Source organism: Python bivittatus, unplaced genomic scaffold, assembly GCF_059951505.1.
Source record: "Python bivittatus isolate LINGU-HERP-01145 unplaced genomic scaffold, Pbiv_v1 ctg000480_np1212, whole genome shotgun sequence".
Lineage (NCBI taxonomy): Eukaryota > Metazoa > Chordata > Lepidosauria > Squamata > Pythonidae > Python > Python bivittatus.
Genome location: NW_028277075.1, coordinates 11,209,401 through 11,234,116, shown reverse-complemented (window position 1 = coordinate 11,234,116; position 24,716 = coordinate 11,209,401). Strand labels below are relative to the sequence as shown.

The following is a 24,716-nucleotide window of genomic DNA, read 5'->3' as shown; positions in this document are numbered from 1 at the left end:
CCCCCTCAGTGAAAGAACTTCGATTAGCGGGGTCCAGAAGGCGGGCCTTCTCTGCGGTAGCCCCCACTCTTTGGAACATTCTGCCCCCGGAGGTGCAATTGGCCCCCATACTCCTGGCCTTCCATAAGGCTTTGAAGACCTGGTTCTGCCACCTGGCCTGGGATAGGGAGGGAATACTTCAAGCATGGGGATGGCTAGCCCCATAGAGGCCTTCTGTCTTCAGCCTCAGATTTTTCATCCTCTTAGACTCTCCTTCTCCTTTTTAGTAATGTTTTTAACTAATGTTTTATGTATTTATATATATATCTATGTTTTTAATGTTTGTTGTGAGTCGCCCAGAGTTCCCCCATTGAGGGGAGATGGGCAGTTGAAAATAATAATAATAATAATAATAATAATAATAATAATAATAATAGTAGTAGTAGTAGTAGTAGTAGTAGTAGTAGTAATAGAACATTTTCAGAAGACAACAATTATTCAATGGACTTCGGAAGCCTAAATAAATCTTGTAAATCAACATTACCATCCAGAACATTACTATTGAATATGCAGAACGGTCTGCCAGGCAGCTGACGACTGTGAACAAATCAAGCCTAAGAAAGAAGGGTACCCCACAAGATATACATATGTAGATTTAACAGATAAAGAAGGGCACCAAACTAAGATTTTAATTCTTAGGAAAGTGATTGTGGAAAAGGCAATACTTTAGATATCCAAGATATCCAAATTCTGGATATGCAATAGAATGGAAAATGTTGCAGAAGCAACATCTTTACTGTTAAAATATACAATTATTGCAGAATAGTTTTCAGCACCCAAAATAATGTGCTTCTATCTTCCTTATTGTGTAAAGGAAAAATCTACGATAGTCAGGCTCTGCTCTTTAATATTATTTATTTATTTACAAAATGTGTACCCCATCCCCACCCAGAGAATATTTAAGCCTTCAAGACCCTCAAAGCAAAGTACAGATGCCAGCAAATCCCTTGGCAAGAGGAATCTAATCACCTGCTACTAAAAGAACAGGGTTCAGGTGTGTCAAATCTGTACTGGACCTATCCCTACTCTGACTCTGAAATGTTTTGCTAAACTGCAATTCACAGCCTGCACAAGCATGTTCTGCATCCCTCCAGCTAATTGAAAGAATTACCTTTATTCAAGCTCCCATCCCCAGAAAGCCAATGTGGGAGTGCCCATTCCTCTGCACCTTTACTCAGGATAGACACCAGGCAGTGTCCGTAGGATCCTGGAAATCACAATATGAACTCAGAGCCAGGGAATCAAATGTAGCAATGAATTGACCATCCCAGGAAGTGGCACTCTGCATTATTATACCATGAAGCTCTCAAATAATTTTCCTGAAATAAAAACAAGGAGTTGCAATCATTATGTATATTATATATGATTTTTTTTAAAAAAAAAAAAACCTCTACAAGAAATCAGGTGAAAAAAGGTCATCATTTGATTCTTAAACTGACAGAGCCAAAGTCCAAGCATAACATCAGTGAGAAAACAGGCATCATGTTCATATAGAAGCACTATAAAATAGAGCAGGTTCTCACTTGACTCTTATTTATAAGTAATGGGGACCTTCAAACAAAATGACATACCTACATATAACACATTAACTCACAAATTTGCAAATCATAGATCACTAATGTCATAGTCAACAAAATTAACTTGAAGTGAATAAAGAGGATGGCCTTGAAGGACAAAGGGAAGATCCAGTACCAAAGCAACAATCAGATAAACAGAACTTGAGTCAAGGCCAAGCTAGTAGTTTGCAAAAACACTTCAGATAAACCCCCTCCCCCCCCCATTCTCATGAAGATAAAAGAGGGAGAAAAGGTAGCACATTCAGACTTGCAAGATTCTGTTACTACAGTACAGCTGTTCTAATAAAAGTAGCCTTAGGACTGCATGGTTTCTGTTTTTAGACTACCTGATGTGGCTGACATTTAACAAATGGGAGAACATCAGAATGCTATTAGAGTCTTTAAGCAAGTTTTTAGGAAATAGTCCATATAAGATCACAAAAAAATCACAATGCTAACTAAATGTTGAGCATCTTAATGGAGTAATACTACTAAAAGCAGTATAGAAGTAAGGAGCAATCCCTGTTGCCCATATGTTCCTACTATGCATTCATTCTATATGCACTACAATGTACATACAATTTACCTGCACAAACACAATTCTATATGTCACACAATTTATGTCCCTACAGTATATATTTTGGAGATTCCAGCTATGTGACTAAGGGAGAACAGCCTGAGAATAAATTAGCCTCACCGTATTGGGGTGGGGAGTAAAAAAGTTAAAAAGTCCAACAAGAAGGCTACAGCAAACCACTTCAGTACTGTTGCCAAGAAAACTACAAGAGAGTCGAGCTTGACTGGAAGGAGACATGGATCTAACAAGCTGAGAGATGTATCATGAAATGAACAGGGGAGGAAGTTAGTTATAATGTTATGCACAGTCCATACAAACAAAATCAAATGGCAATGGCTCTACTCCAAGCCATCAGCAGAGGACTCATCACTCTAGTAACAATTTAACATATAAAATAGTGCAAGTTAGAGAAAAACTGTGGTACCTTCTAAACAGCATTCAGAGTAATCAACTATCTCCAATATGCTCCAAAAATTCCTTTTCCACATCCAATGAAATCACAATTGCTGATTCTAATTTTTCTGAATGTATATCAAGAATTTCAATTAGTAATCTAATATTATCCAAACCTTGTCATCTTTTATAAAACCAGATTGCACAGGATGGATAATTGAAGATTATCCATTTTATCCTTTTAGACTTCAGAAAAAAACTGAAGACCTGGTTTTGTCATTATGCATGGGGTAGGGATGGGAATAGTCAGTTTTGGGGATGGCTGGTTCCCTAGTCTTACCTTTGACCAATATTATCTGGTCACAGGCTGAAATAATACCACCATCGCTTGGATTTTATTATATTTAATAATTGTATTTTATACTGTATTATTTATGTTTTTATTGGTTTTAAACTGTTTGGTTGTGAATCACCCAGAGTCCCTCCTTGTGGGGGAGTTGGGCGGTGATATAAATTTGATTTATAAATAAATATAAATAAATAAATAAATATCTTTGGAGTCTCTATACCAGAGTCACTATCAAAATCTGGGTATCAAAATGTAATGAGGAAGTCAGGCTAAAGCTTGCACAATGAACAGAATTTTTATTAGCCTTCATATATAACCCTACCTAAAGAAAATTGGAAAATTAAAAAAGCATAATCCTCCAATCAATATATATTTAATACCATTAAATAAGACAAGCATAAGGACAGGGAGTTTGTCTTGTTCTCACAAATTTCACAGTATTATTATAAAAAACTTGCTCATATATAATTTTCAGAAGAGCTCTTTCATTTAAAAATATTAATTTCTGTGTTAGTAACCTCTTTCTCAGTTTTATAAAGTTAAAAAATAAAAAAAAACCCCACTAATTTCTCAAAACACAGTAATTACATGCTTTGCCTAAGCATCCTTAACAGTAGAAATGATATTTTGTTCTTGCTGTTTCAACAGAAAGGCCATTAATTTATTAGGTCTTTTCTCTTGCTTCCTGTATCTTTGCTTTAGGCGATTCAATTAATATTCTATGCTGATTGTCCAAAGAAAATTAAGTTCCAATTTAATAGAAATATAAGCTTTATAAAATTCTAGTTTAGGGTATCTTATATATAACTCAAGAGTTCCTTAACTTTATTTTCTTCCAACTAACAAATTTTATTCAAAGGCATCACACACACACACACACACAAAATTTTAATTACAATAGTAAAATCTAATACAAACTAAGAGAAAGAAAGAATAGAAAGAAAGTGAAAGGTGCAAAGGAGAAGAAAAAAGATGTAGAAAATAGAAAGAATAAAAGAAAGAAAAGTAAGAATATAGTAAAGAAAGAGAAAAGAAATATATAAAGAAGTGACTTCCAACCTTCATCACAAGTATAAACAATTTTTGTAATTCCTTACCCCCTCTTATTTTATAACCAATGATCTCTTCATCTCATATCCCATTTCTTATCTATAGACAAATCCATAAAGCAGCATCTTTTCAGTCCTAGTGTCAGCAGAAAGTCCACTAAAGGACACCGGAAATAACAACTATTTTATTTTAAACTTGATTAAATAAACCAACTTTATATTCCTTTCTTTTATTTAACAACCCTCTTTTATAAATCCAATATAAAAAAATTATCCAGGTCACTCTCTTGGTTTATTATTTGTATTTCCCTTTTGACTTTTTAAACATCAAGCAGTTTCTTTCGTATGTCCAGTGAGACATCCTTTTCCATGTCATTCTCATAGCCTATCATTTGTAGATCCACTTTCAATGCCATCTCTATCTTTTCAAATAAAACTTGTTCCTCATCTGCCATTTCTTCCATAACATCTTTTGGAAACAGTCGATCCACAGAAGTAAACATCACTATTACATTGCTGATACTAACTTCTGATTCCATTTTTTCAAAAATATCCTTCAGTATTTTCAATGTTATAATGTTTTGTGTCATTGTACAAGACCCAGTTAATTAGCTGTTAATCAGGGTTGTATATTTTTTTATCTCGCCTTTATTATTTCTATAAATAACTCAGGGTGGTGAACATACCTAATCTTCCTCCTCCTATTTTCCCCACAACAACCACCCTGTGACGTGAATTGGCCTGAGAGAGAGTAACTGGCCCAAAGTCACCCATCCGGCTTTCATGCCTAAGGTGGGACTAGAACTCACAGTCTCCTGGTTTCTAGCCTGGTGCCTTAACCACTAGACCAAACTTCTCCTTTAACTAAAAACCTTAGTTTCCTCTAGTTTCCCATTTTTAAAATTACTTATTTTTATTTTGTCTTGCAAAAAGTCCAAACAAATCTATTTCCTACAGGAAGGTTTCTTTATAATTAATTCCAAAATCTTATCCCAAATTTATCTGGACCTTAATCCATTTATAACTTTCTAAGACCAAAGTCTTATTTAGCTTTTTGCTGCTTATTTCAATTTTTTAAAATTCTTAAGCTTATTATTAATTTTTTCTTTTGTTAAGGATTGAAGGCAAACTTACCTGGTGTTTCATACTTGTTGATCTAATAGCTTAAATAGCTAATAGCTTAAAAATTTAAGCAATTTCTAAATGTGATTAGAAAAGGTTTGTGTCTGTCTTTTAAAAGGCACTGACCATGGTCGTGAGCAAGATGGTTATTCCCATCGTCTCCCAGTGCTCTAACCCTGCCAGGGACCACTATCTTGCAGTCTCCTTGCAAGGAGCAACTGTTTGGACTACATGTAGATGATCTCCCATCTTCTCCTTGTCCAGAGAGGTTTGAGAGGCTGATCTATTCACTGGCTCTTCATATTTCACCATAGTTGTCAGCTCCGCTTTCCATGGAGCTGTCTTCACTCTGCCATTTCTTCCTTCTGAAGTCCCCTTAACTTTATTTTCCATTCTTTTTGTTTTGTTCAAATAATTTATTTTTATTTTGCCATGAAACACATAATAATATAACCACAGACATAAGTCTTAAAAGAATCCCATCTGTAAAGATATCAAAGATGAAAACAGACATGGAAAAATGAGGAAAGTCTTCCAAAAGATCTCTGAACCCAGAAGGAGATTCCAGCCTTGAACCAGTATGCTAAAGGAGGCTGGTGAATAGATAATAATTGATTCAAAGAAGTTCAGAGATACTGGAAGTTGAAGTTAGATCAGCACTCCGGCTATTACCAAATTGGGAGGCTATAGGAATTGATGGAACACCTACAGAAGTATGGCATGCAAAAGAAAAAGAATCAGTAAAGAAGTCTAAAGAATAATCTCATGGATGGCAAACAGAAGAAACTGATCACACAATAAACTCATTAAATTAACATATTTAAAGACAAAAAATGCAATGTTGCAATTTAAGAGGCATAATACAGGTAGTCCTTGCTTAATGACCATAATTAGGCCTGGAATTTCCATCGCTAAGCAAAGCAGTTGTTAGGCAAAACGTCACATGACCACACCACTTAGCGACAGCAGTTCCGATAGCCCCAGTTGCAGTCATTAGGTGAGGACCATGCTGTTGTTAGGTGAGGACCTCATGCTTCTCCTGTCCTGTGCGAACTGCCAGCTCTGTCCTGCTGCCTCCTTCCCCGCTCCCTTTGGCAGACAAGGCTCCGCCACTCTGCCACACTTGCCTCCCCTTCAACTCCCCCCACCCGCCTATCTCCCCCCATCTCTGCCTTTTTGGCTGTCCTGAACTCCGCCACTGCCACCAACCCCTGCTGCTCCCAGCTAACCTTTGCCAGCTTTTTCCTCCCACTGCTGGTGCCTGGCCAAGGCAACTGCTGGCCCTTCATGACTCCTCACACCCTGAATTCTGCCACCCCTGCCATTTCCCACTGCCCTCAGTGACCTTTGCCATTTTCTTCCTTCTTCTGATGAGGTGTGCCCAGCCGAGGCAGCTGCTGGCCCTTTGCAACACCTCTGGGAGGCCTCACAAAGGTCTCACAGAGGTGTCGCAAAGGCCTCACGGAGGTGTCATAAGGCATCATAAAGGGCCAGCAGCTGCCTTGGCCAGGCGTGCCTCATCAGTACCAGCACGGAAGTCATAAATGCAGACAGACTCCCAAACACCTGAATTTTGATCACGTGACCACAGGGGCACTGCAACAGCTGTAATTTCAAGGACTGGTTGTAACTATATTTGTTCAGCACTGTTGTAACTTCAAACGGTCACTGAACAAATGGTTGTTAAGTGAGGACTACCTATATTCCTTTAAAGCTTACAGATGCAATAATAAAGATTTTACCAGATTTTACCTTCCAGATATACTTAGAAAATGAAAAGATATGGGCTTCCGCTATGAGTCATGGCTGACTGAAGAGGTTTCTGTGAACGAGCAGAGACAACAACCACTGTGAAGAATGAAAGACTGGCAAGTAGACCAGTCCTTTGAATCTCTCCAGAGAAGTAGAGAACAGGAGATTGCCCATGAGTGCTCTGAATGGCACACCTTGTGAGGAGACCATAAAACAGCGGTCTCTGTGGGTTTGAGCTCCAGGAGCCAAGGGAGAAGACATATTTGCTCTCAGCAGTGGCAGCACCTTTAATAAGGACACTAACCCAGCCGAAATCACTTTCTAATCACATTTGGAAATATTCAATGTAACCACTTTATGGATATTAGAGACCTTAAAAACGGCGAGCTTAATTTGACACCTGGTGAGTTTTACCTTCTTCTTTGGATTTAAGATATTTTAAACAAAGACTTAAGAATTTAAAATAATGTACAATTGGCAAAAAGCAAAAAAAAAAAAAAAAGGATTTTGACTTAAGAAAGTTTTAAATGGATTGGGAGACCAGAGAGATTTGGAATATTGGTTATTTTTGCTGTAAGATTTGAAACACAATTATATAATTAAATAATATACTCATAGGAAACAACTGAAACAGAACTAAACCCATATTACAAACGGAGGCTTGATGAAGTTTGCAAATGGACACTAGAAGGAACTAAAGGACCAGGCAGAAAAGAGTTAAAACGGCTAAGATAACTATAACTTTTCTTATCTCAAAGAGTTTTTTGATGACTGGACTGAGATATTAATACTAAAATCAATAAACTTTTAGAAGCAATGAGAAAAACTTTTAAAAACTTTTACCTGACACAGACATTATAGAGTTTGAAGGCATGGAAGACAACAAAATTGAGATTACCAAAATGGGAATACAAAAGACAAATCAAGAAAAGGATCTGAACATGGAACAACTTCTATAAGAAATCCTGGACGATGCCTCTTTATGGGATTTACAAAGTAGGCTAGTGAAAGCTGTGAAGACTCCTCTTGAATATGGATGAAAGATCAAATCCTGTGATGCCATTGGAATGATTAAAAATTAAGCTGTGAAGAGCAAATAGAAGGAATATGAAGTTGGAGTATTTGATCAGGGACAAATTACTTGTTTGATATTTCTGGTAACCCCTAATGGACTTTTTGCTGAACCAGGACTAAAAAGATGATGATTTCTGGATTGTGTATAAATTAAAGTTAGACTATGGGGAGAAAAGTTTTTTTTTTTAATTTGTAACTTTAAAGGAGGGTGAAAAGTTATTATATTAGCTTATGCTGGGTATATTGAAGGCTGGAAGCAACTTCTTTATTACTGTCTTTGTTGCCTTTTTCTTTTCTTTTCTTTTTTTCTGCACCTTCTGAACTTTTCTTTTTCTTTTTTCTTCTAGTTTAGTTTGTATTAGTTTTTACTATGTTTGTTAAAAATGTCAACAAAATTATAAAAAAAGAAAAAGAAAGCAAAGATATGAGAATTTGACATCTTCTCTCCAAGAAAGAATGATCAAATACAGGTAAGCTATTCCATTTCACCCAGATGTTTTTATGGATGATGGTAAAGTTTGTATACTCGACCGAGTAAGCTAATAAAAGCTTTGAATCATTAACAGAAACAGAACACACTAAAGAATTATTCAGGACAGAAAGAAGATCAAAAACTGGATGAAGCAGCAACTCTTCTTTCATAAATTTAATTGATAATTGATGTCATGGATCAAATCAAAATATTAATAAACTGAATAGACTATTTAATAGGAAAAAAATTTATGTAGGAAAAACGTGATGCGCTGATATCCGTAGTACAACAGAGAACAAGGCAGGGGTTTTAACAAACCATAATCTAAATCTGAGTCAGCATTGTGATGCAGAAGCTTAAAAAAACAACAGAATTCTAGACTGCATTAATGAAAGTACAATGTTCACAAGCCATAATGATTAAAATGCAAGAAACAAAATAGAATGCTATCAAGAGAACAAAAGTCAGGCCTGTGATACCATGTTTCAATTTCACCCCACCTCAGTCATAAAAATTCCTACCTTTTTTTCTCCTTGGAAGTTATCAGAAACTGATAAAGTAATAGGTTTATTTTTACATGAATTATTCTGAGATGACCTTTCAGTTTACAGATCACATTGCACAGATCAACTAATCTGACCAAATTCATTTCAAATCTGACAAGGAGACAAAGAAAATTGTAGGTTTGATTCACATAGCTCAAAACGCACAGAATCAGAAAGAGACCATTTAGGCCATCAAGTCCAATACCCTGCTCAGTGAGGGAATCCAAAATGAAGTATCTACAACAGATGGTTTCTCAGCCTTATTTCAAACATATCCAATGAAGGGAAACAGGTTAATTCTCTGGGTAATAGTTTCCATTGTCAAACTGCTTTTACTGTTAGGAAGTTTGTTCCAACATTCAATTAGAATCTGCCTTCTTAAAAGGTATATTTTGGGTCATACACTCTGGAATGATGAAGAAAAGGTTTTCACTCATTTTAAAGGTCATAATCATTGACAGTCTCTACTGCCACAATATTTATAATCAAATTCTACAAATTACACTGTAGAATTGTGTGAAATAATCCAGATGTTTTCTTCTGCACAGACAGTTTCTAGTTGATAACACAATACTCTTTGCAATATTATGGTTTTTCACAACTTTTGATAAAACTCTCAGTGAATATTTATCTTACATTACCACCTGCTTATTAATAGTAAGCACATCAGCTACTGAGGGCACTATCACTCAAGGCAAAGTTTCTTACTCAGAAATCACTACCATACAGAGAAGTATTGAGATCAGAAGCATATTCTGTCACATGCTATTTCACCAGATATGCTGGGAAACCACTGCCAATTGTAGCTTCCTATTGAGGTTGTGCAGTGATTATCATAATATTGATGCAGATTCCCCATTAAAAATATTTCTGAATAGGAAATGCAGTTTGTAATCAGCCTGTAAATAAAGTGAGATTACCTCACAATAGTGCAAGTTATTCCAGGCCAAACCTAAGTACCAAAATAGAAAAATAATACTACTAGAATGATTTTCGCTCTTTTAACACAAGGAGTTACAAAATAATTATACGCTGCTCAATAAAATGAAATAATTTAGAATACACTTTTTCCTGGATACATAAATTAAAGCACTTAAAATACAAATTTAAATATTTGTTCATATACTGACCAAGCCCCTTGGGGTATAGGCAGATAATAGTTCTTAACAGTTGGATAAACATAATCAGAGCTCTGCTGAATTTCCAAAATGGAGCCAAAACTATCAGCTGCAAGTACCACTTTGCCTGTAATACTGCTTCTTCTAAAATATGAAAAACTAGGAATGTTTTCATTAATCAGTATTTACCATAGTAATTTTATTTCAGCCTATAACATTTTAGACCTGCCTTAGTTATTTACTACCTTTAAAAAGGTGGGGAAGGGTAGAGTTTAAACTGATGAAAAAACTAACCTTACTTAAAACCAATTACTATTCACTTAAAACCAATTATTATTCAGCACAAGTAACCAAATGGATTAGTATATACAAATATTACAAGAGCAACTTTACAAATAAGAAAAACAGATTATTTATGTATCTATCTCAAAAAGAAATACTACCGTATGAAGGAATACCTGATGAAGACCAAACTGCTACCTAATGTTATACAAGAATATAAAAATGAAACTAAAAGAATTACAATTACAAGAAATCAACTGGAAGTGATCCAACAGGCTATCTAACTTCCTGAAATTTGTATGCTAATTTCTCCATGAAATGAATTTCACAAAAACAAGGTCAGTGTAGGACAAATTCCACAGGGCAAGTCATAAAACATTTCATGCAATGATCCTCAAGGACATCCAATTGTAACTTAGATTGTTGATGTTCCATATAATACTTTGAAGAGGGAGAAATCCTGTAACAGAACTACTCTTTCCATACAGGTCTTTTCCATTCAGTTACAGAAGTAAGACTGTATTCATTACTAGCCTGACATGCAGAGCAATTTTGACACTAACGAAATTAGGATTGACCACCACCTTCCAGAACAATGAAAAATAAATATATCACTACATAAAGCATACAGACCACAAGGAGGAACTAATTACAATAACAGTATACAATGAAACAGCATTCAAAACCAAAACAATGCCTAACGAGACTATCTGCAAAACGTAAAGCCTAATTTTTTAAATCAAATAATGAAAAATATTAACTGGACTTTCAGGGCAAATTTAAAATGGGGAGTGATGGGAGGGTTGTAAACCAAGGGGAAATTGTGAACCGATAATCTAAGGGCACCTCTGCTTTCCAGTTCATCTTCTCCTAACCTTAACGCGAGAGAGAGAGGATATTCACGGAGAGTAGCAACACACCGCTTTTCTCTCTTCTCTCGGACAGAGGGGGAGGTACACTCGTGCGAGGGGAAGAGAAGAAAAGGACGCGAGAGCACCAAATACCCCGAGTCAAATTTCCTTCTTCCCGGACGATCAGAAAGTGAGTTTGGAAACAAACGAGCCAACTGGCAGGATTCCCATCTGCGGCTCAGATCACTGCAGCCTACTTTAACTCTTCGGTTGGTCCAAGCACCTGTTGCTTCCTCGGAGCTGCTGCCTGAACTAACCAAAAGCCGGAGGCTGCCCGTTTCTTCAAGAAGGGCAGGATTTCCCTAGGGGACCGCCCTCTTCCTGCTGCAGCTACTTCCCTCTTCGTCCCGTCCCCATACCAGGTCCTCCTATCTCTCGCTTTTCCCTGAAGGGACTCGGAGCCTCAGAAGAGCAGATGTAGCGGAACAGGCAGGAAGCCCGGCTGAAAGATGCGAGCAATCGGTCTCGCCTCCGTCTCTCCCCTGGCAAAACGGAACCCAGCTGCTCTAACCCCCATCTGACGGGAGTGACCGGAAGTGATGCATTAAAAGCGGGACACACGTGCCGCGCGGCGGAAGTACCTGAAGGAGACGGTTTGGTGGTCTTGCTTACCCCGGTTGCTGTCGTGGGAGGTGTGAGATGGTGAGTATCGACCTTTGAACATAGAGTTATAATCCGCGCAGCTCGGTTAATGGCTCGACTGGCTCGACATATGTATGACCTTAAGGTAGCGCTTATCTCGGGTACGCCAAAGCAGTTCTCTTAAGTTCTTTTATTGGATTCGTACAGCTCGCTATTCTGTTTTGTGGCTTGGTGTGAACCCAGCGTTTCTTTCCCTGTCTCATTATTGTATTTTAACGCTTTCTGAGAGAATGTGAATAATAGAAATAAATGGGTGTATATAGAAAATATACATCTTCACCAACTCCCACCCTACCAGTCATCCTGGAGAGTGCAGAGGGTGCATTGTGTCATTCCAATCAGTTAGTTGCCAAAATATGGAGATTTAAGGTGTGGTATGCTGGCCACAATGTACCAAGATTGATTGACATAATGTCCTTACTGTTAATAGGTAATAGTATATATGTCATGGGTGCAACTAAGACTGGTAACCTAGTCTTCACTTTTTTATCTTACTAAAAATAATTATGCAAAAGCTTCAGTTGACCAAAATCATGATGGGTAACAGAGGTCAATATTTATGGGCCCTTCTGATGACAAACATAGAAGACTGGAAGAGTAATGACAGATTCTGAATGTGGGACAGACCATATTTGGTAGTGGATCTTCAGGGGGAAAATGTATAAGGAAGAAAAAGAAACAAGTGAAAGGAACTAGAGTGATAATAGAAAGACTATAGGAAGAGAAAGTACAAGCCCTGTATGGAAAAGCATTGGAAGAGATTATTCTCTCAACAAAATGAACAGTGGGTGGATATAATGAAAGAAAATGTAGAAACTGCTTGGAACTGAATGAAAAGAATTATGTAACAGACTGCCACAGAACTTTGTGGAAATACACTAATAGGAAGTATGAAAAATTATGCATGCTGGAGAGAAAGAAAGTGTGGATGACAAAAATGCATATAAGAGAATGCTGCAAAAATGAGGATGAGAAAAAATATTGTTTAATGTATATGTGTATGCATATACATGTAGAAAAAGATAGCTGTAAATAATATAGTCAAAGAGTAAGGAACAGAGTGATTTTCATAGAAATAATAGTTTTGGAAATGAATAAAAAGACCGAACAAGGAGCTTCCACCAGAGTATATGGAATTAATAAAAATGATGAAATAATTTTGGCTGAAACTGACTTGAGGGAATGCTGAAAGTATTTTAGAAGTCTGTGTGGAAACAGTAGTGATGTATCAAAGAAAGGAGTAGAAACGAATGCTATAAATGTTAGTATCCAAGAAAAAATGCTAAAAAGGAATCATAAATGTTGTCAGAATGTTGAGAAATGTTAAGTCTTTAGATAGAGCAAGTATAACTGGAGAAATGTTAAATATGGATATTGTTTGTAAACAGTGGCTGTATGATGTGTTTAATGTGTGTGTGTGAAGACTGCATCTCTGCCTGAAGTTTGGGAAAAATAACAAGAGTCAATATAAAAATTATAGGGGAGTGGTTTATGAAGTATGTTTCAAAAGGTGTTTGGTTTGGTAGTTTTGGACTGAAAGAGTACAAAAGTGACAGTGAGCAAAATTTGGGAAATGCATTGTGGCTTTACCTTGAGCAGAAGATGTGCAGACCAGATTTTTGCTCTTCAGAAAATCACTGAGAAATGTATGAATGTGAAAAAAGTTTATTGCGTGTTTGCTGATTTAGAAAAAAGAATATGACAAACTGAATAGGGTTGAATTAAGTTGCATATGCAAAGAGAAACATAAAAGATTACATACACTGGAAATAGGTAACTTAAGGAATGTGTGCGTAAAACAAGAAAAGGTAGAGTCAAGAATGAAAGAGGATTGAATGAAAATACAATTGAGGTGGCTTGGTCATATAGAGAGAATGAATAGGATCTAATCACAAAACAAGTGTATGAAGTAAGAGTGAATGGATTGAGCAGAAGGGAAAGACACAAGGACAGTTTGCAAGGATGGAAATGCATTTAAAGATATAGTGAATGGCATTGGTATAAACTAGATTTAGCTATATATCCTTTTCTTTTTATCTTTTAGGTTTAATTTCTGTGCCTTACTATTTCTTACTTCCTTTCCATTATAGGTATTTATGTGTGGATTTCTAACCTTAGGCAATGTACATCTGTTCAGGCAATAGGATTATTTATTTATTTAACTGCTATTCTCTCCTCACTGATGCCTCAGATCTGGTCTGGGCAATTTCCTAATGCTCCGGAGTGAATTTGGGGCATGTACAAGGTATGGTATTATCAGTCCAAACCCTATACAGAATGAACTATTTCAAAAGAATTCATTTTTTATTATGAAACTGAAGAACAGAATGAGAATCATGCCCTTTCATCATTAAGTATCCACAGTTAATCTGCTAGGTAAAAACTTAAGTTTTGGAATCAGTCTGAGAAATTAAGTTTTGTATTGTAACAGTGATGAAGGCTTTCCATCACTTCTTCAGAATACTAATCTATTATTAACTTTCCCTTTCTAGGGTAAGCAGAAAAAAGCAAGGAAATATGCTACCATGAAACGCATGATCAGCCTTCGTGATCAACGCATGTGAGATTTTTGTTATCATTGAACAGTGACAGTTGTTGAAGCATTTAGCACAAAATGCTCATTTATACTAAAGTTATATGTATGATCCTATTTCTTCCCAAATTTCATCTCTAAGTAATTCAATTTTCTGATAGTATATATTTGTAAATCTTTTCATATTTTAGTAAAGAGACAGACAGAGCAAAACCTAAAGAAAAGAAGAAAGAAGATCCCAGTGCAATCAAGGAGACAGAAGCGTGAGTACCAAATGATTCCTGCCCTTATGGAATAATAAAAGAAATTTTGTGAGATATACTAAGATCTAAGTTCAAATATGTTTCTGTGCAATTTTGGCAGTAATCATTGGAACTGATTAATGTGTTTTAAAGAGTTCATAATATGCTGTTTAGCTCCAGTGCAATAGTCATTCTTTCACAGAAAGGACTACACTACAAGGTTAGTTAGTCCAATTCCCAATGCATAAACCATTCTTTATAGATCAATTTATATAATAGTTTGGTTCACACAGCGTATTAAGGTATAAACTATAGCTAAGAAACCACCACCACTGAGTCCATACATATGCTATCCAAAGCAAACGCATTATGGCTCAGTGCGATGTATTAACCCTTCCAAAGTATTAGAAATAGAGAATTGATATTCTGAAATAAAGGTGGTTAAAAATAGATAGACTGGATGGTTTGGGCAGCCAACCAAGTTGTACATTGTAGGAAAAGAAAAAAAGTATTCTTTCATCATTGAAACTGTGAAGGACTGAAGATGCATTGTTCTTGGCTTCTGAGTGAGCTCTAATGGTTAGCTAGACATTCCTGAAGGAGCAGAGACAGCCTTGCGGTGGAGATCAATCGCCAGATGGCGAGTTCTGGTTGGCAGATTCTCTCTGGACAAGAAGAGACTGTAAGATCGCCCATTTGCACTCCGGAGAGCTGTTCCTCATGAGGAGACCACAGGAATCATGGTTTCTGTGGTCAACTTGAGACTCAAGCAGCTGGGAGTCAAGGGATTTTAATTGTGCTCATAACAGCGGTGCAACCTGTAATGGACATAAGGTTGGCAAAAGCCTTGCTTTCTTAATCACTATTGGATATAATCAGTTTAAAGTTAAAGAGAGATCTTCCAATTGGCAGGATAAGGGAAAACTTCTTGGTGAGTCAACCATTTTTCTGGATCAAAGAAAGTGAAAGAAATAATGTTTTAAAGGATTTTAAACTATTAGCAAAAAGCTTAACAAGGATTTGATGTAAGAAAGTATAAATGGATAAGGGGGACAGTAATTATGAAAGATTAATTTTTGGTGAAAGTGCTTTTGAAAATATTAGAACTAAATAGATAAACAGACTTTGTGGGAATGTTGTTTGTTTAATATTAAAGAACGTAGACAATTGGTGGATTTTATAAAGCAAGAAGATAAAGGTAATACGAAACAGACTGTATGACTATAACTACAAAGTGTCAAATGCGACTAAAGTATTAAGGGCATAGAAAGGCAAAACAGAAAAAAGCGGGGGGGGGGGAGCCTGTCTTTTATTTTTTTACTTGTGTTATGGGATTGTTGCTTTTTTCCAGATAGCAACCAATTTTGACTTACAGACTCAAAAACACCAAAAAGCACTGGACCCTAGACACTTGGGTTTTTATGTCTCCCTATAAGGGTTAGGGAGGGTTTTTATTTACAATGCTATCCAAGAGATAAAAGTGATATGTACAAACGTGTGAGTTCTTTCTATAACTATTCTCTTAACCTACACTCTATTTACTAAACAATTATCCTATACTATATTCTACTATTATTGCTATTATTATACACTATTATTATACACTTCTACTACTAAGCTATATTCTACTACTACTGTTACTAGTATATTTCTGTTGCTCTTTTACTACTACTATTACTAGTATGCAGCAATGTTGTGCTCTTACAGGTCCATGTCTTCCTCTTGGATTTCTTCTTTTTCTTTTAATGGCCAGCTTGTAGATCTCTTGCACCTTTTTTACATCTTGCTTGGCTGCTATACACCCTTTCCTCTTGTTTGGACCAGGCTGTGCCGAAAACACCTTTATGGCTCTCAGCACAAGAAGCATTTTATACATGAGAAATAGGCAAAGATAAGTGGTTAACATATTGTGAGATACTAGAATTTTACCAAGAGGAATATAAAATAAAATCAAGGGAACAACTGATGGCAGAGGGACATAGCTGTCAATGACTTTCTTACTTACAGTTATCAGAAAGATTTAAAGTAGATTTTAAAAAATCATGGTAATGAACAATGTAAGACACAATTTAAAACAGAATTAAAACGTATCTTTTATTGAAATTTGAAACAAGATGAACAGGTCAAAGAATGTATAATAAAGTAGGCTAAAATCTTTGGTTATAATATATAGATGGAACAATGGGAAAATATGTGGCTGAAAGGGTTGAAATTTACATTAAAGAGAATTTTTATAAAATGATGTACCATTGGTATATGACACCAGAAAAATTATCTAGAATGTAAAGGTACTTCATATTTATGTTGGAAATGTGAACAGGAAGGGACATTTTATCATGCTTAGTGAACATGTAAAAAAGCTATAAAATTTTGGGCTCAAATACATACAGTGATTCAGAGGATTTTAAAGATAAATATTCAATTGAAACCAGAACATTTCCTCTTGTTACTGATGGATAAACAGTTAGAAAAGAGCCATGGAACACTGTGTTTATATATAACTGCAGCAAGATTATTGTATGCACAAAGGTGGAAAGATTTTGCAATACCTACAATGGAGGAATGGTTGGTGAAGATGACAGAACTTGCTGAAATGGCTAAATTGATTTGTTTGATTAAAGACAATATCTATATTTATCGGTGACTGGAAACCCCTTCTGGACTTCTTGTTTAAAAAAGAAAAAAATGAACTTGTGTTTTATGGTTTTAATGATTAGACAAGATGGACTATAGAAAGAAGACAGTCATTATGTAACCTCAGAGAGGCTAAAATAGAATTATACTTAAAACTGCTGTGAAGAAGTTAAGAAGCCACTTCTTTATATCTTTTTTCTACTTTTCTCCTACTTTTTCTTTTTTGCACTTTTAGCTTTTCCCTTTATTTCTCCATTTCTCTTCTTTCTTGTTCTACTTTAGGTTGTATTAGTTCTTATTATTGTTCTTAGAACTCTCAATAAAAATTATATATATAAAAAAAGAAACTGAAAAGGTATGGGTGAAGAGCTGAGTTTTCAGTAATGCCTCAAGGATGTTAGAGTAGGTACCTCTCAAATTTCAGAGATCCCATATATCTGGAAGGAACCAGTCAAAGAAGATTACTATAGATCTGGGACAAACAACCTTGTCTTTCTCAGACGCTTTGGAATACAATTCCTATAGTTCCTTGTCATTGGTTGTGACTGATGAATTTTAGAAGCCAACACATGTAAAGGGTATCAGGCTGATTTACCCTAATATAAATGGGTATTTGTTTCATGTAACAAAGTAATAAATCCAGTGTTTCTCTTTTTCAGCCCTAAATATCCTTCATGTTTGTTCTTCCAATATAACACACAACTAGGACCTCCGTACTACATCTTAGTGGATACCAACTTTATTAATTTTTCCATTAAAGCCAAATTGGATCTAGTGCAGTCAATGATGGATTGCCTCTATGCCAAATGTAAGTATCTAGATCTGTATCATTTTTCATCATATGATTCACATAACAGAGATACCAAATCATTGTTTTAATGCTTTTTTACTAGGTGTTTTATTATTAAATTTGCAAGTGCTTCCATATTTCCTAAAACAATAAGACTTGAGTATTATAAAAATCTTTATTTTTTTTTTTAAAAAGGAAGGGCATCCACCTAGGAAGATGTTATTAGATTACCAGCTGGTCCATATTCTTTATTTTTAGTAAACTGAATTATTTTGTTGTTCATTCACTTCTGATTCTTCATGACTAGATGGATATTATTTTCCCAGGACTGTATATGTGCAACTGCTTCTTTCAGTTCTTGTAATCTCAAACTTCTGTCATCACTGATACTATCTAGACACCTTATATTTGCCTACACCTTTTCCAATTGCCTTTGATTTCTCCAAGTGCAGGATTTTCTCTGGTGATTCTTGCCCTTGAATTATATGTCCAAAATATTTAAGCTTTAGATTCTTTATTAGTGCTATCAGTGAACAGTCTGGTTTTAGATCACATGTTTAATTGTTTGTTCCTCTTGTAGTCCATATTCTCAACAATTTTCTTCAGGCCCAAAAAGCATTTTCTTTATTTAGCCTTTCTGATGTCCACCTTTCATAGCCATATATTGCAACTGGGGAAACCATGTTGTCAAATGTAATTATTTTCTCTAGATCTGTCATAGTAGCAGTCACCATCTCTGGAACTTTTTGAGCCTAGGAAGATAAAATTCTGTTACTATTTCAACTTCTTCAATTCCTTCTTCTAAATACTTCTCTATCTACTTGCATTGGGTTGGCATGGCCTCTTGACATAATCTTTTTTTTTTTTTAATAATGAGCAGCAGACCAGCTTTTTGCATTCACCTTCAGCAAGAGATTCTTTAAGTCCTCCTTGCTTCCGGCCATCAGAGCGGTATCATTAGCATATCTGAGGCTGTTGATATTTCTCCCAGCAACTTCTATTTTTACTAATTCTTTATGCTTATGATACATTCTGCATATGAGCTAAATAAAGCAGGTGATTACATGGACAACTGATGTATTCATTTCCTAATTTTATACAATTTAGTCACTTGATATTCCATTCTAACTGCTGCTGCTTGGTCATCATACAAATTCATAAATACTCAGATGAGGTAGCCAGTCCAGCCATGTTTTTAAGGGCTATTCACAATTTATGGCATGGTATCTATATAGATATCTATATATTTCCTGCGTTCTGGAACATTCTGTGTTTTAAAGTGACTGTTATTGGTTTAAATGAAGAGTTATGTATAATCAGAATTCAGAAAAAGCAGGTGGTTTGTTCATTCTGTATGTCCTTTAGACCTAATCATATCTGGAATCAAATACTGGGACCAAGAAATTTGGAATACAATTATTCCAGACATCTCTAAACACAAACTATTACCGTATTTTTCCGACTATAAGACAATACTTTTTTCTAAAATCCTTACCCTAAAAATTGAAGGGCGTCTTATTCAAGGAAGTCAGCCGAGAATCGCACGGTTGCAAAACTGCCCATACTTAGTTTCTGCAGAGAGGCTTCCTCCTACTGCTAGCCTCCAATCACGAGTGAAATAGCTTGTCTCCCAAACAGACTTCCTCCAATCACGAGCCTGATGTAACTGACATCAGCTGATGCTGAACAAACCAATTAGAAGAAGGCTGTTTGCAGAGACAAGCTATCTGCAGTTTCACTCGTGCTTGAATGTAATCAGTTATGCAAAAGAGCCTGGAAATAGAGCTGCAGAGAGACGGTTTGGACCTCCTCCCACCGAGTGTATCAGGTAAATGTTAACTAATTACTAAATAAAAATGTGTTCTGCACTATCTTTAAAATATTGATTTTTTAATTTTGGGTTAGAAAAGTGGGGGTCGTCTTGTACATGGGGGCGTCTTATTGTCGGAAAAATACGGTACTTAATTTTTTTATTTTTATTTTTTACTTTTTGGGTCTGTGTGTATATCTTTTCCTTTTCTTTAAAATGCTTTATAAAAATATTATAAAAACAATAAATTACATGTAGGACTTTGACTGCATCATATGTAAAAATTTGGTTGCAATTCTGGATAGTTATACATGTGTGTTTCTGCAGGCATTCCCTGTATCACAGATTGTGTCATGGCTGAAATTGAGAAACTGGGACAGAAGTATCGTGTAGCTTTAAGGTAGTAGTGTAATAATTTGACTCTGTTCTTCAGTCTGATTTCTCTAAAGTAAAAATGTGAAGAATAGGGTTTCATAATTTGTTCAAGATATAAATCCTATATTCTGATATTTTTCCACCACTTTCTTCTCCCATGGATTCCAAGATCGGAAGTTCTTAAAGAGAGTAAGCCAAGGCAGTAGATCTTCCTAAATTCCTGTTGTTGAGAGTTTCAGTTCTGCTTTCAATTACATTTGAAAGAATGTTCATGCCTATTGAAGAGTTCTTTTGTCTTGCAAACTCACAATTTTTTTCTGGTGCAAAGAGAAAAAAGACAGCATTCAAAGCATATAAAATAAAATGTATTTCCATCTTACCTATACAATTGAGATTTTTTATAGATTTCTGGATTGAACTCACAGCTCATTCATAAAAGTAGCAGCACTGCATTGGGTAACAATTAACCATTTCTGTTGGGAGAAAATAGGGCTGTGCCTTCCTTGAAAATAAGTGGCAGAGAGGTGCTGTGCTTATATGAATTCCTAATTGTTTTCAAAGCATGCACTGCCCTTGTAGAAAGTTACCTTGAATGTCTCCTATTCTGAGAAAACAGGAAGCAATAAGTGTCCATCTTCAAATTACAACTGGGAAGATTTTTCTACAGTCAGATGGAGTGAGAAGGGGTAGCCATGAGGAAGAACTCTGTCTAGCTTTTCACACCACTCTGTTTAATCATGATTTATTTAACCAGCCCTAGTACTTTATTTGCTGCCTAGCGTTGCTTCAGCAATTCTGGTGACTAATACAGATTAAATATGGATTTAAAACACTAAACCAGAAATTGGCATTTTCCCCCTCAGGGATTGCACTTCAGTGATTTTGTTCAGCCTTCAAGGGCCCCAGAAGATATGGCAGTAATACCACAAAGTTTTCAGCCATTTTCTTAGTTTGGTAGGGTTGGGTTACAGAAAATAAGTGAATTAAGCTCTCATATCTTGTACTCAGGATTGGTGAGGAGAAAAAGTCAAATTACGCTGCTCATAATTCTCATTTTCCTGATGAATTTGTAGGTAGCACAGAGCCTATTTAATGTGGGGGGGGGAGCGAAATTTGATTTTTTTTAGTTTTTTATAAAAACTATCCTAATTTTTACTGTTATGATTCTACAGGATAGCAAAAGATCCACGATTTGAGCGTTTGCCATGCACTCACAAAGGAACCTATGCAGATGACTGTTTGGTACAGAGAGTCACACAGGTATTTCCTATTCTATGAACTTCTCTTGCTGTTCTGTTGACAAGTGAGGAGCTCCTTAATTTGTTCTCATTTTACTGACCAAGAAAAGCTAATATTCAGTTGGGTGTTGACTCTAGTTAATATTTTGTATGACAGAGAAGGCCATCTGGCAGTAGCTCTTGAAGTTTGCTTAAGAAATAGAAATACTTGACTTGGTGTTTTTTTAATGAAATTGCCTCTTTTTCCTGCAGCACAAATGTTACATAGTGGCTACCATAGACAGAGATCTCAAGCGAAGAATACGAAAGATCCCAGGAGTCCCAATAATGTATATATCTAACCACAGGTATGTGAGAAAGCATTATCTAACCAAATAAAATGTAGTTTATGATGTTACTACTTTGTAATAATATATTCTGAACTTTCAAGAGCATTTGTATATTTGTATGTATTTGTGTACACACACACACACACACACACACACATTTGTAGACAGCCAGTCAAATGTAAAACAAACTGCAACTCAAAGATATGTATATGAGCAGGAATACATGTGTATATGAGCTTTATGACCCAATTACATATACAGCCCTCAGTGTCAGAAAGATTCTGCTTAGATGGCATAAAACAAGAGGTTAAATAGTAATAAAAGCCACAGTATATGTACATTTGTATATTAACAGAGAAAGCTATGAAACTAGCTCACGTACACACACACATGCACATGGACATATACCCTGGATCAAACAAAGCTTAACAGTGAAATCCTTTGCATTCAGAAGTATACCCCTTTGTATCCAGTGTGGCATATTCCTGGTTAAATAATTAGAGAATTGCAGCATGTATTTTTGGAGGCATAAGCTAATGCTCCCCTCATGGATACATTGGTACTACCTAGGTCCTTCTGATTTTTTGCCACTATAGACTAACAGAGCTCTCCTCCTGTAAAGTATATGTATTTGTAATTCTGGTTGCTCATATTTATACTTCATTTCATGCCCTTATTTAATTTATATTTCTTATCTGTTTCCACTTTTGATATAGGGATGTGCAAATTCCTTGAAGTAGAGAACTATCCATTGTTTATAACCATTTGTGTTCTTGGTTTACCTACTCTAAAATAATGTATATTGATTTTTTAATTATTTATTAAATTTGTGCACCGCCCAATTCACAGCAACTCTGGGTCGTTGATGGCACTGTATAAGTAATAGTATATAATACTCTTTTACAATGTGTAATTTTTCCTACAACTGCTTAGTAATCTGTTGCTTCTTCCACTTGCTTAGCTGTATTGTTTACTGAATGGTGCAGCACCTTGAACTACTGTCTTAATTGCATAATGGTAATAGGTACTTCTGAAACTCTAAATTTGTACTGGCTTAGTACAACAAGGGAAATATGATGGACTTTGTAATTTTTCATTTTTTTCCCTCTTATTTTAGGTATAACATTGAGCGGATGCCTGATGATTATGGAGCTCCTCGGTTTTAAATACCATAGAAAGAGTGCCAAATAAACCTACCATGTCAAATTCCGGAACACTGAGCCAGTTATAATACACTTCTAATTCTGGTTCACTTCTTATGGTGCTTGGAATTTGAACTATTTCATTAGATGAGCCTCTTCCAGATAAAACGGATGTTCTATTCCATGTTCTGGGATCCAGAATAAATATTTTGTATTGTTTGGGAATAGGCTTCTGAGAATTTCTTCTTTAGTATTAAGAACCTTTCTCATGATACAACCATTTTATAAACTTTCTTCAATATTCATATATCAAATGTTGAGGTAAGTGTTTTAAGTGGATTTATGCAGAAATTCAGACACTCGCTTAAAATTGTTAAAATACTGAATATTTTGAAATTTGTGCAAGGAAAACCTCTATTCAATACATATTTCATAATTTAATATAAGTGGAAAATTAGAGGCAATGATCCTGGCATTAAGTCTAACTGACATGCAGGAACCAATTTAATTTGTATGTAAATAAAAATTACCAAACCTAAGATGGTTATGTTCAACACAGGGAGTTTCTAAAGAAAAATGATTTTAAAGAGTGCCCCCTTTGAAATATTATAGAAATAGAAAAGAATTACAAGAGCAACTACCCTGAAACATGAAGTATTTATATTTTAGAAAATATTAAATGATAGAAGTATAATAATTGTACAGAAAGTGGGTAGAGCAACATTTTCTCCTTCATAATACTAGATCCCAGGATATTCCAATAAAACTGAAAGGTTTAGATTTTGTTTAAGAATATGTTTCTGTGATGAAAATAGAAGATAAAAAGAATTTTTTTTTCAAATTAAATTGTAGTTGCTACAGAAAGCGGTTTTGTTACAAGATCCGGCCTACATGCAAAAGCAATTGGTCTTCAAGAGGCAGGTATATTTGCTATGTAATGTGCAGAGGGAAATAAAATAAATTTCTTCTCTGAAAACCCCTTTCAGCATCTCAAAGCTATGGAATAAAGATAACTTCCCATACCATACTCTTTTTCACAATACAAGGTATCTACAAATATTATTTTTTCCTTCACCAGCTTTCTTAGCAAAAGATGGAGCATTACACAATGGAAGCTAAAATGAAAGATAGCTGCCAGAAAATAGTGTCACCAAACTAAATTATTCCTCTTAAATGATATCACTAATCTGTTGAATTTTAGGAAATTGGAAGAGGAGGGGAAGCAGCTTTCCCAGGATTGCTGCTTAAAAAGCCAATCTGCAGGTGATTTGAAGTGCCTTCCAACAATCATCAATGCTTTGAGATACAATTGAAAGAAGAAGTTGCCTCAGCATGAAATAAAGAACCAGGTCGTAATAAAGCTGATTTAAATTGGGAGAAAAGAGAAGACCATATTTCTCAATCTTTATCCTCTGTCCTAGTAACTTCTACCCCATATCTAACCAAGATGTACCAAGAAATTGGGCTTATTATTCCCTTAAGTACTGCCCAAATGGAAAATCTTTTTTGCCTGAAAAGTTTAGCAACATGCAAAGAACAATTTGGGACTTTTGTTATAATCGGCATGTACTGCATCCAGTATCAGAGTATATGGTAAGGACCATGAGCAGGAAATGCTAGAATATTCACTGAGGGATTTACATAGGCTACTATTTAAAAACTCTAGAAAACAAGATGCTGGACTACATACACTCTTAATCCAGCGGGCTTTTGCATATGTTGTTTTAGTCAGCATTTTATAG

General features: G+C 35.6%; 2 protein-coding genes across 8 annotated transcripts in view; one reads left to right on the top strand and one right to left on the bottom strand.

The window, feature by feature from the left end:
• Nucleotides 1-11,739, bottom strand: part of AREL1 (apoptosis resistant E3 ubiquitin protein ligase 1) — a 32,848-nt gene extending 21,109 nt beyond the window's left edge. The window contains exons 1-2 of one of the 6 annotated variants that reach the window (XM_088145322.1): nt 11,497-11,739; nt 1,151-1,358 (exon numbers count right to left, since the gene is read on the bottom strand). The gene's annotated coding sequence lies outside the window, so the exon portion shown is untranslated. Of the gene's footprint in view, nt 1-1,150; nt 1,359-11,203 lie in introns of all 6 variants that reach the window. The other 5 variants (XM_088145321.1, XM_088145324.1, XM_088145320.1 and 2 more) reach the window with 5 other exon arrangements.
• Nucleotides 11,740-23,199, top strand: FCF1 (FCF1 rRNA-processing protein). Of its 2 annotated transcripts, none has more exons than XM_007425436.4 (8): nt 11,740-11,881; nt 14,374-14,441; nt 14,606-14,677; nt 17,950-18,098; nt 20,218-20,290; nt 21,438-21,525; nt 21,756-21,850; nt 22,950-23,199. In XM_007425436.4, the coding sequence occupies exons 1-8, from the start codon at nt 11,879-11,881 to the stop codon at nt 22,996-22,998; spliced, it is 597 nt and encodes a 198-aa protein (XP_007425498.1). In that variant the 5' UTR covers nt 11,740-11,878; the 3' UTR covers nt 22,999-23,199. The 2 variants fall into 2 exon arrangements, with proteins under 2 accessions (XP_007425498.1, XP_088001452.1); XM_088145326.1 differs by lacking the exon at nt 11,740-11,881 and adding an exon at nt 11,904-11,982.
• Nucleotides 23,200-24,716: the final 1,517 nt, after the last annotated feature.

Bases quoted from the DNA above. Each gene is read 5' to 3' on its own strand.
- FCF1 (XM_007425436.4), top strand. The intron at 14,678-17,949 runs GTGAGTACCAAA...TCTCTTTTTCAG, and splicing joins GCAATCAAGGAGACAGAAGC to CCCTAAATATCCTTCATGTT. The intron at 21,851-22,949 runs GTATGTGAGAAA...CTCTTATTTTAG, and splicing joins ATGTATATATCTAACCACAG to GTATAACATTGAGCGGATGC.